This window comes from Mus caroli, chromosome 2 (assembly GCF_900094665.2).
Source record: "Mus caroli chromosome 2, CAROLI_EIJ_v1.1, whole genome shotgun sequence".
NCBI classification, from domain to species: Eukaryota; Metazoa; Chordata; class Mammalia; order Rodentia; family Muridae; genus Mus; species Mus caroli.
The window spans coordinates 15180121-15192913 of NC_034571.1; the positions used below are offsets into that span (position 1 = coordinate 15180121).

A 12793-nucleotide genomic window follows, 5' to 3' on the forward strand; every position below is an offset into this window, starting at 1 on the left:
GGAGAGGAGGAGAGAGGAGAGGGGAGAGGAGGAGAGAGGAGAGGAGGAGAGAGGAGAGGAGGAGAGAGGAGAGGAGGAGAGAGGAGATCAAGGCTGAAATGATTTCTTTTAATGCCTGAGACACAGGGAGGACTTTAATCCCGCTCTAGATTTATAGCACTTGCTCTTTTGATCCCCACTGCAGGGTGTACCCCAGTTGTCAGACTGCCTGTCAGAAGAACCGGAAGATCATATTAAGGCTGCGGCTGCCTGGGCCCTAGGGCAGGTTGGGAGGCACACTCCAGAACATGCTCGGGCTGTCGCCATCACAAACACGTTGCCAGTGCTGCTGGCTTTGTACATGTCCCCAGAGAGCTCTGAGGACCTGCAGGTGAAAGTACGTGCTTGCTTTTAACAGGATTAGGAAGACGGGGTAGACACTGTCTCATTCTTTAAAATATGTGGTTCTAATGCATGGTTTTCCTGATGGACTGTGTCACTTTTCTCAGTCAAGCAATACAAATCTGTCAGGAGAATGGAGAATCTTATCTCTGAAACCTGGTCACCCTTGTCACCAGGGTCAGGGAGCTTTTCAAGGAAATTTTGTACAGGCAAATACTTGGATGTAAAGTGAATGTCTGGTTTTTACATTCTATATTGCTGTGGACCTTTTCTATGAAATAGGAATGGAAGAAAAACAGAATTTTTTTGAATTTGGGTTTGCTAGAGAGCATTCTATACATTTTACAGAAAGAAAAAAAACTGAGTTCAAAAGAATTTAAATTGTTTTTCAAAGATATAACTTGTTAGAAAATATTACCGAAGATATAATTTACTTTTCTTAATTTCAAGATTGTCTGATCTTTTAATTCTGTGTCTTTTTTCTTTTTGAAATGTTTAAGATTCACAAAATTAAATTTTTTTGAGTCATGCATCTTTTCAAAGGCAAATTATAAAAAAATACTACTGGCTACGAGGGTGATTTATGAAACTGGCATATTAAGTAGTGTGAACTGTTTAATTATTCTGTAATTTCAAGGAAAGAAAAATATTTTCTAGAATACATATTAGGGAAATATGGCGGTCTTTTAACTGACAAGTTAATTACAGCAAAGAGAGTAAGTCAAAGTAAGTAAGATAAGCATGGCCACTCCAGGGCTTGGAGGGTGAAGGGGATCTATCCACACTGAAGGCCATCCTCAGGACTCACATGGGGGAAGGAGAGAATCTGGCTCAGGCTAAGTGTCCACTGAGTCCCACACACTTGCTGCAGGCATAAGCTTGCACCCTCCCATACACACAAAATAAATGATAAATGTAATTACAACCCAAAACCAAATGAATAGTAGAGGGCATTGAAATCTAGTTAATGAGTGAATTAATGAAGAGTGAACCCCATTTGCTGACATGCAGCTTCGGATAACAAGGTAGAAAATTCCCTTTGCTAAGTTTTATCAAAGTGACTTTCTTTATTTGGTTATATTTACATACTAGTTTTCTGCAAATGGATTGTTCAAGTTGTGAGACTTTCCAGATCAAAGCAATGCTTACATAGAATCAGGGCTTCCCTCCCATGACCGTCGCAGTCAGATAACCTGCATAATCAATATCTGGCTGACAGAAGGAGATCCGCACTGGGCCCTCCCCAGTCTTCTCCAGTTAAGCAGGTGTCTGGTTCTTCGGCTTTCTGCTGAGAAATCCCAGACCCATTTGAGGTCTGATTTGTCCAAGGCTAGCTGATTAATAATGCAATTAACAGTACTGAGAGCTCGAGAAAACCTGGCAAAGTGGCCCTTACGTAGCATTGGATAGTTTTTACAGTGATTACAATGTATAGATCACCTTGTATAGTTTTTACTTCTAAGTGGTGTGGAGGTTAACTGGAGAACTTGAACATGCTAAGCACATAAACCCTCAGTCACTAAGCCAGCTCCCCTGCCCATAGAGTGTTTTTTTTACATGAACCACCGTGACATTAAATTGTACAAATATCCATGGAGAAAAATTAATTGAAAAAACTTATTTTAAAAGTAAGATTATCTTTTAAAATCATCCTAGGTGGTTTTATTAGGCCAAGTAATAGAAATGAAGTTTCTTTTGATACAGTATTTACTTTTGGGAAATACACAGAGCATTAAATGTAAAAAGAGAACCTTTAGTAATTTCCCTGGCAACAAAACCTTCCCAATGCTTGTTGTTCATCTGAATCACTTCTTACTGTAGGAATGTCACTCTTGTTCTTCTCCAGGGTCTCTTGGAGTGTCCAGTGAAGTCTCTCAAGCCTGTTTGATTTAACACTAGCTCACTGAGAAAATGTGTATCCAAAAGCATTAGCAGCTGTCTAGTGGCACTTCCCATTTGTTACTCTGTGGCAGCTTTCTAAGAATAAAGCTAGCTCAAGGTTCATTTTGTCTCAAAGGCATGTCAGCTTCAGTAAGCATTGGCTAATTGGTCCTAATGAGGGAGAGCCAATGAGCAACCTCTTGGAATGATGCCTGTATAGTCGCTGTTTGCTGCCCCTATGCTATTCTAATGAAGAGTGAAAAGTCTGTTATCTGACAACATCATCCAATATGTTTTCTTTAGAGCATCCCGCTGAAGTGCTTTAGCTTATGTTAACATATGAATCCTTATAAAACTGTCGAAGGCAGTAACCCCATATAGATCTCCTGTTCTCATGGTCATACTTCCCATTGCATTTTAGTAGCTTTATTGAGATATAACTTACATATCTTACCCACTTAAAGTATAAGATCCGATGGTTTTTAGTCTACTTACAGATTGTAAAATCATCACCACAAGCTGATTTTAAAAGTTTTTCCCTCCATCAATTGTCCCTCCAGATCTCTTCTGCTCCCAGGCAACTGTTAATTTTCTTCCTGTCCCTATGAGCTGATATAATATCCACGACCTTTTGTGTCTGATCTGAAGGAGTTTTGTTAGCTTGTTGTTTAATGTGGATGGCTGTCTTGCCTGCATGTAGTCTGTGTACCATGTGCACCTGGTGTCCATGGAGGCCAGGAGAGGGCTTCAGATACCCTAGAACTGGAATTGCAATCATTGTGAGCCACACGGTGGTGTGGGTGGTGGGAATTGAACCTGGGTCCTCTGGAAGAACAGCCACGATTAACTACTGAGCTGTCTTTCCAGCCCCTAACCTGACTTATAAGACTCCTCTGTAGTGCATATCAGCCTTTTGATCCTCTCTGTTGCTGGATAATATTCCATTGTTTATCATTCACCAGTTGATGAGACACTGCGCTACTTAAACTCTTTATCTATTCGCACATGTTTTCATGTGAATGTATTTTGTTTTAATTTTTAAAAACTTACCAGTAGTGTGTGTGCATGGACACATGAGCCACGGCTGTATGTGGAGATCAGAGGCCAACTCGTTGGAATCTATTCTCTCCTTCCATCTGGAGAGCAAACTCAGGCTGCTGGCTGGACTGGAGTATCAGGCATGTTTGTCATGTCTCTGAGCTGGAGGCATGCCTGCATTTCTTTTCGTTATATTTCCAGAAGTGCAATTTAAGGAACTACTGAACTGTTTTCTTTTTTTTTTTTTTTAAGATTTATTTATTTATTACATGTAAGTACACCGTTGCTGTCTTCAGCCGCACCAGAAGAGGGAGTCAGATCTCATTACGGATGGTTGTGAGCCACCATGTGGTTTCTGGGATTTGAACTCAGGACCTTTGGAAGAGCAGTCAGGTGCTCTTACCTGCTGAGCCATCTCACCAGCCCCTGAACTGTTTTCTTATATAACCAATTTTTGCACATACTTGCTAATAATAAATTTTATTTATTCATTCTATTCTTTTACTACACCTATAACTATCCCAGTGCGTACTTTTGATTTTCATTTGCTTAATGGCCAATAGTGTTGAATATATTTTCATATACTTCCTGGCTGTTTGTGGATTTAAATTTGAATTTAAATGTTCAATTTAAATTGAAAATTGGTATCGATCTCAAGGCCTTCTACATGGTAGGCAAGCCCCTGTCACTGAGCTATACTTCCAGTCCTGCCTATTTTTAAATAGGGTCATTTGAGTGTTAATTTTCACAGGTCAGAGGTAGGCAGGTAAGCAAAACCTTAAGTAACTAATAGTTCTTTCATGTAGGACAATATAGTTGATTTTCATAACATCCATTCCTATCTAAGAGGATAGTTATGAAATACGTGTATGTCTTTCAGACTAAGGAGAGGAAACTCGATGAACTTCTGAGGTTCTTAGATTTCTTTTTAGAGCCCTGGACTAATGACTTGATCAGTCACCATCCACTTGGAATGGTCTGAGTAGGAGCAGGGCTGTCTGTGAGCTACGATTGATATAATTTGCGCCATTACAGCTATTTGGCCTTGTTAGCAATAGCAGTTAAGTTAAATGTCTTGGTCTGCTAAGGTCACCATGGTCTGAAGATGATTTACAAAGGGGCAGTATAATCAGGTGTGTTGGAAACTGGAGTTTCTCTTCAATTCACACTGCTTGTGGGCTACCTTTCTCAATTCTTTAGTTGACCTATGCAGCAATGGAGGCTGTATAAGACTCCTTACTCTGGCTTCACTAAAGAAAACCTAAAATCCAAGAGATCATTTATGATAGCACAAATAGGACAAAAGTTTTGCTGACTACAGTTGTCATGTATAAAGGCCATGACATAAAATCAAAATGGTCCTTCATTTCAAGAGCATTGTCAGACACACAGTAACAAAAGCAGAAGGGCAGGCGTGCTCTGACTTCAGAGGACTCAAGGCTACCTAAGGTAGCCTGGATGCTCACCACACCCAAGATGTGGGATTCTAGAGAGAATTGGCTATGGGCAAACAAGTACATGTCATGCAAAGAAACCGCACCAGAGCTGGCCATGGCTGCAGCAGTGCTCTCTGTCACAGTGAGGCCCGTCAGCCTTGATTACAGCTGTGACAGCAATACTGTATCAGTTTGAAAGCAGGAAAAGCCAAGTGGGGAATGGAGGTAGGAATGGTACATGTGGTATTTAGGTTTTGGGAGTGATTCTCATTTGACAGTTGATTGGACAGTTGAGTAGATTCTGTTTTGCTTCTACTTGAAAATGGATCAATTTCTATCCATGAGCTATAGCAGTGTCTACAAATGCACACTGAGTAATTCACACACTAGACATTTATCAATGTGTCTATGTAAAATGAACTTGTTTAGATAGTATAGAGTACCTATACCATATATATATTATATATGGCTGTTTATACAATATGAATAGCTTTAAATAGAGAAATAATTATATATTATTGTATATATTTTGTAATAATTATAATCTTATATTGTTGATCAAAACAAATGCAATGCTTTAGTTATCTGTTTAATAGCCATAAATGTATAGATATGTATTTATTTATTCTAATACATGTTAGTTTACAGTAAATAAGTACACTTTATAGTTTTTTAACTTTGTAGATTTTTAATGTTTATTTTTATGTCTATGAGTGATCTGTTTTCATGCACCCAGAAGAGGGCATCAGGTCCCAGTACAGACGGTTGTGAGCCACCATGTGGTTCCTGGGAACTGAACTCAGGACCTCTGAAGAAGCAACTAGTACCCTTATACTTCGAGCCATTCTCCAGTCCTGCTTTATAGTTTTAATGTCATGTATATTTAAGAACTCCATAATTCACCACATAGTTAAAAGTTTAACAGAAGACAGTTGGTAAAACTGATAGTATCAGTCAAAATAGTCCCTCAGTGTTGAGAAATGGAGACCTGTGTACCCTGCCTCTCTGACTTTAAGATCCTTATAAAGGTTCTACAGGGGCTGGGGTGATGGCTCAGCTGTTAAGTTATGCAGAAAATTGTTTAAAAATGAAATAACTGTTAGAAACTGATTTCATTTTCAAATTCCATGAGACATGAGTTGCCAAGATTTTTATTTATTTTGCTTTGTATCTCAACAGAGTAAAAAGGCCATAAAGAATATCATCCAAAAATGCACCTACCTCCCAGCGCTTGAGCCGTTTCTCTATGACGCGCCTCCCAATATCCTGAAGTATGTGGCTGGGCAGTTCAGTAAGGTGAGAAGCTCTCTCATAGCCTGGGAAAAGGGAAGAACACGAACAACATCTGTGAGCTTGCTTGTTTGATTCCTTCTGTAAGGCTGGCTCTGGGCTTTACTGTTTAAGACTCAGTTCTCACCAATCTCAGTTGATACAGGTCACAGACAAATGAGCCACTTCATCCTTTGTCATGTAGTTCTCAACTTCTGTACAATATAAACAATATAGAAGGCAAGAAGAAGGTGACATGTAGGAAACCTCACTCTCTAGACGGTTTATGCTGGAACCTACCTTTTAGTAGTTTTCAGGGTCCTTTAGTCTCGCTTTTAGCATAGGAACTTCTTTAGAAAAGGAAAATGGTCTTTGAGCCACTGAAACACATTTTAGAAACTCTGTACTGGAGATGCTTTCAGTCATCTGGCACACAGTGACTTTTTATGAACAGTTTACCAAATGTAACTGGCATGCTTTATAGATCATTGCAGATTGACAGTAGTGCAGAAGGTTGAGCTGCCAGAGTGCAGAGCCAAGAAGGCAGATCTGACAGAAAAGGATGGAGAGAGCGACCATGCTACAATACTAACAGTCAGAATGGTCAAACTATACTCTGCACATCTGACGTAAAGCAGAGTCAGCAGGGACTGTGGATATGCCTCGGCTTTTAAGAATACTGCCTGTTCCTCCAACCTGGCTTCAATTCCCAGCACCCACACAGCAGCTCACAACTGCCTATAACTCCATTCCCAGGGAATCCATGGCCTCTTCTGGTCTCCATGGTCGCATGTACATGGTACACAGAATTAAGTACAAAACACTACACACATTATGAAAAATAAATTATTACCATGTAGACTGAGGCAGAGGCAGGTGGATCTCTGTATATTTGAAGCCAGCCTGATCTACACAGAGAGTTGGAGACTAGACAGGGCTGCAAATTGAGACCCTCTCAAAAATAAGCAAGCAAGCAAGCAAGCAAACAAACAAACAAAAATAAAAAACAACAAACCCAAGAAACAAATGAAAGGAGTTGGGACCTGTACAATCATGTGCTACAGTGCCTAGCCTCCTTTCTGCTGCTTCACGTTTTTTGTCTTGTTTTTGGTACTGAGGATGGCACTTAAAGCCACACACATGGCGGCTGCTCTAGCTTGGAATACAACTATAACCATATTCTAAGTTACACCTCTAGTTCTAAGGAAAGTCTTGACCCTCTAAACCTTTGATTACACATTAGACCAGATTAAGGGTACTTTCTCTATAGATGGTTGTAGAGATTAAATGAGTAGCATATGGTAAGAGTTTAGCTCAATCTAAGGAACATAAAAATACCCCAAATGAAAGCAAAAACTGTTTTTAAAAGGCAGGACATTTGGGCCTAGTGACATGACGCAGCAGGTAAATGTGTTCCCATCTCACCTGCCAATTCGCATGTGATCAGGAACCCACCTGGTGACTGGAGAGAGCCAATCCCTGCAAGTTGTCTCCTGGCTTCCATCCATGTGTTATAGCTTGTGCAACCCTCTAATATGGATAGAATGTTAAAACAACGGCCCAGGTTGGGGCTGGTGAGCTGTCTGAGTAAGCACAGACACTTGCCACCCAGGCTTCACCACAGTGCTGTCCCTGGAGCCTGTGAAGATGGAGAGAGGACCAATTTGACAGAGTTGTTTTCCGATTCCATGTGCACATTGTGGCACGTGTGCCCACCCCCAATAATAAGAAAACAAGCAAACAAAACGTCGTGTGGTTAAAGCCAACTAAAGTTTCTTCAGTTAATGAGAGAAAACAAACTCAGTCGAGTAGTCAGTTTTAATGCTATTTATTATAAACAAGGTCATTTTATTCCTGCCTCCTTCTCCCCTCTATCTCTCATTTCTCCTCCTTCATCCCCCCACCTCTATCTCCAGTGCTTTGAATCAAACCCAGGGACCTGTACATGCTTGTCAAATGTTATCATTGAACTACCTTCGTCTTTTAAAGATAGGGTGTCATTATATGGTCTGGATTGACCTTTAGTTCATAATCCGATTAGCTCATGATCCTCTGGCCTTTGTCTGCTGAGATACAGATGTATGCCACCATACCCAGCCTGTACTTTCTTAAAGGAAATACTACTCAAGCTGAGTATTAAACAGTGGGTAAGAATTAACCAGGTAAAGGGATGTTTCCTCAGTGGGAAATGCAAACGATCACATAGCTTTCACGTTCTGATGTTCTGGAGACAAAGCTTGGGGTAAAGCCTCGTGAGTCTGGAACTTGGAGATGTATTTAGGAGATGATGGGAGGGGCCCTTCTCTTCCTTGTTACCGAGCTTGCTTTCACTTCTGTGGAGAGCAGGGAGACTTCAGATCCATGCAGCTTTAGGTATGAGTAGGTCTCCACCAGCATTACTCACCACATACCTTTATTTGGTCTCTACTATATGAGGGTTAATGTACTTTGAAAAATAATGTATTTTACTTCAAATCATCACCTGTTTAAGGTATAGGTACTGACTGAAAAGTTCTCTTCTGCATTAATTCTGATACAATATAACTTTTGAAGAGAAATAACCTGACTTGGAAAAGTAAAAATTACATTTGTATCTGTTTCTATCCTCAAGGTGCTGCCACATGACAGCAAAGCTCGTAGGCTTTTTGTAACAAGTGGTGGACTTAAAAAGATCCAAGAGATAAAAGCAGAACCTGGTTCCATCCTCCAAGAGTATATCAACAACATCAACAGCTGCTACCCAGAGGAAATAGTAAGGTGAGAAAAATTGATGTTAAGCAGCTCCATATTACAAACCACTTTTTTTTTTGTTTCCATATCTGTGTCAAAATGTAGACTTTGGGGGGCTGGAGATATGGCTCAATGATAAATGCTTGGTATGTAAGCAAGAGGGCTCAAGTGTGAATCCCTACACCCATGTAGAACCTGGGCCACACATAGCCAAGGTATTAGAGGCAGATACAGCTAGAACATGGGAGCTGAAAAGCCAGCCAGATAACTGATGTCAATGTGACTGATTCACTGAGATATTCTGTCCCCAAAACCAAGGAGGTGAGTGATGTGCTTATGTCCATACACATCACATGTGCATAGAACACACACACACACAGTGCATATAACATACGTACAAAAGAAGAAAAAGGAGGGGGATGAAGAGGAGGAAGAGAAGGAGAAAGAGGAGGGGGAGGCAACTGTACATTTTGTTGTTTGAGATGATCTTGATATATAGATTAGACATTCACTAACCCTTCCCTATTAACCTCTCCTCTCAAGTACTGGGATTAGAGCCATGTGCTACTAAGCCTGGCTTGAGTTCTTTTTAGAATCTTACAATTCTATGTCTGTGTATGTGCACATGAGTACAGGTGCCCCCAGACAGATCCCCTGGACACAGGTTCCTACGTGGGTCCTTTGCAAGAGCAGTGTGTGCTTCTAACTGCTGAGCCATCTCTCCAGACCAAGTTATACATTCTTGAGAGGCTTATGAGAACTTGAAACAATTCTAATAAGCTAGTTTAAAAATATTAGTACATTAGTATATGATGTCAAAGGAGTAGTATGTCATAACATATATAAACACACATGACTAACAAAAGCTATACAACAAAACATTTTATTAAAGTTTGCCATTGTACATGGATGTGTGTGCATTTAGGAAGAATACTATTTTGTGTAATCTTAAGATAACTTTCAATTCACTGTTCTGAAAAACAAAATAAAATAAGAATGGAGAAAACAAAGGGCAAGCTAAAGGCCCCCAGGAAGGAAACACTCCATTCAGAACCCAGCTTCCTCCCAGTCTGGGCTAGGGTTCATCTGCTTACACTAAAGGCCATTTGAGATGGCTTAGCTTAGCACTGACTGTGACAGCTCCAGGGAAGGAGTTTCTCACTTAGCTGCTGTTGTTACTCTTTGAGGAACTCAGCTCCTGTGGTGTGTCAGACAGACCTAGGTTCCTATCGCAGTTTATTTCCTAAGTGACCTTGAAGACAATTATTTCATTCTTTAAGCTAGAATTTCTGTGTTTGTAAATGTTATTACCTATTTAGAATCACATGACATCATAATCAAAGGGCTTAAATGAGTTAGAGTCCAATGCAGGCAACACGTCTTATTGTCCCTTTTGGGCTCTCTCTGTTATCACTTTTTTCCTCTTGAGATTAAGTAGCATTATTAGGTAAATCAAATTTAATCTTATAATCATATTAGAGACATTATATAGTAGTACTTGGGCACTTATCTTTTGCTATTTGTTTTAATAATAAATGCATAGTAAGCAAAGTGCTCATTCCAAATTTACAAATATAAAATTATTGCAATGTATTAAAAATGCCTTTTATTGTTAAGCTGGAGTTACATAGCTTTTCCTAATAGGAAACTACTTTTAAATTCCTTACCACCATAGTAGCTGGAACGAGGTCTTTCTCATGGTAAATTAATAACTTGATATCTTTATTTATGGGTCTGTATTTTGAGACACACATGGAGTTGGTTGCAGCTATTAGGGGCTGGGCAATTCTAAGTGCCTGCTCTGTTGATGATCTGGGGATGTTTAGTCACTTCTTGGTTGCTGGGAGTCCTAGCGACTATGAAGTCTCTGAGGTCTTTGGTGAAGGACATTTGGCAATGGCAGTAAGCTTGGAAAGGAGTCTAGTAAAGCCTCAAGAATTATAGATACATCCTGATTAATATAGTGCGACTTTTAGTTTAACAATGTCCAGTAAAAATATAATATGAGCCACATGTATAATTTCCAATTTTCTGTTAGGTCACATTTAAGAAAGTAAAATGAAAGGGCAAATATGTTTTAATAATTTTTTAAGACTCCAATTATCTAACTCTTATAATTTTAACTTGTAATAAATATAAAATTAGTTATTTTACATTTGTATAATATTTTGTTACTTCTAGCATATCTTAATCCAGGTGGTAAATCTCATTGGAAATATTTGGGTTCAATTTAGATCATATGAAACTAACATGGGAAAAACAGACTCACAAATGATTCCAAAAATGTTTTGTGTTTTCCAAGAGTTGATTTGTCAGTTTTGAAGTTAAAATTTAAAATTTAGTTTCTTAAGCTTAGTAGCTATATTTCTAGTGTTCTTTAGCCCTATGTGACTAGTGGCTATCATTTTAAGGAGCACATTTTTAAAGATTTTAAAACTACCTGTCTTGTGTCCACCACATTTATGAGGAGCCAATGAAAGTGGGGTTAGCTTTAACAACTGCACTAACTCAGACTTTGAAAGACAATGGCCAGTTCCTCAATGCCAGACTAATAAGCCCACTTTGAAACTAATTTTTCAAGATTTGGTGGCTTTTTGATGATTGTTTTTTGAGACAAGGCTTGCTATGTGGCCTTAGCTGATCTGGAACTTGCTATTAGACTAGGGTGGTGTTAAACTCACAGAGATCCACCTGTCTTTACCTCCTGAGTGCTGGGAGTCAAGTCATGTGCTACCTCACATAGCTAAAATTTTATTTTTATTTAAATATGTGCATATGTATGTGTGTGCACACATGAGTGCAGGAAGAAGAACATTCTTTGTGTGTGTGTGTGTGTGTTCTGTTTGACTTTGATTATGAACAAGGGACACTATTAAAGAAAATACAGCTCTGTTTTGCCCTCCAAACTTGAGAAAGGCATAAAGATACCTAACAAAGGACAAGTTCCAGCATTAACATGTATAAGATTTTATTTGGCTTGTTTATATGTAAATGTAAATTCTTTCCACAACATATCACTATTCATATACACTATTCATATATTTAATATTTTATACTAAGTATTTTATAAGATGCTCAATTTAGAAATCTGGAAATGTAATGTATTACGGTATTATGTATGCCCAAGAAGCAATGAAGATGGTTAATTTTCTATTTTATATGAGTGTTTGTTCAATTGTTTTCCATGTGAATTATGACAGGTTCTGATCCAACTATACATTAAAACATGATTTCTAAGATAATTGAAATACAGAAGTTGATTAGCAATAAGAGACTGTATACTCTAATATATAGAAGACATTTATTAGCTGTGATCCTTAAGTCCCAGCATTCATCTGATATGATAACAAGAATGTCTCTGAAATATTACCACTGGATTGAAGGGATGCTTGGAACTATGTCCTTGGTCATAATCCTCAAGGGTTTCAGTGTCTAGTATAGCACTGCCAGCTGGGATCTCTTTCTTCATGTTCTAACTTTATGCACTAGCACTACTGGAACATATGTGAAGTTTCACTCATACAATGATTTAGTTTAAAACACGTTACATTTGTTCATGTGTGTGTGCATGTGCACCACAGCATGCATGTGGAAGTCAGCTTGTTGGGTTGCTTCTCTTTCTACTACCCATATGGGCTTCAGGGATGGACTTACCATAAGTTATTTCTCACCAGCCCCATACGTTATTTTAATAAGTTCTTTACATAGACTCTTTGGTTCCTAATGTATGAAAAATTTTCATATATTTGATAGCAAATTTTCTTTTTCAGGTACTATTCTCCTGGATACTCAGACATACTTCTGCAGAGGATCGACAGCTATCAGCCGCTTATTAACTGAACGGAGTATATTACAATACTCAGATTCACAGGAGAGTAAGGATAACAATTGTTAAAGATCTTTCTAAAATGTCTGAAACAAGTACACCCTAGCTTTCTTCGATGTGAAATGTTTTAATGTTCTCTATATTTATGTAATCCTTTAGAAATTATTAGCTCCAATGTATGAAAAGACTAGTTATAATCATTTGGATGAATAAAGAAAAACTTAAAAGGCAA

General features: G+C 38.8%; 1 protein-coding gene across 1 annotated transcript in view; it reads left to right on the top strand.

The window, feature by feature from the left end:
• Spag6 (sperm associated antigen 6) overlaps positions 1-12793 on the top strand; it is a 51207-nt gene extending 38414 nt beyond the window's left edge. Inside the window, exons 8-11 of the mRNA XM_021154982.2 lie at positions 185-376; positions 5916-6032; positions 8617-8762; positions 12506-12793. Coding sequence (XP_021010641.1) covers positions 185-376; positions 5916-6032; positions 8617-8762; positions 12506-12575 — 525 coding nt within the window. The 3' untranslated portion in view covers positions 12576-12793. The remainder of the gene's footprint in view (positions 1-184; positions 377-5915; positions 6033-8616; positions 8763-12505) is intronic.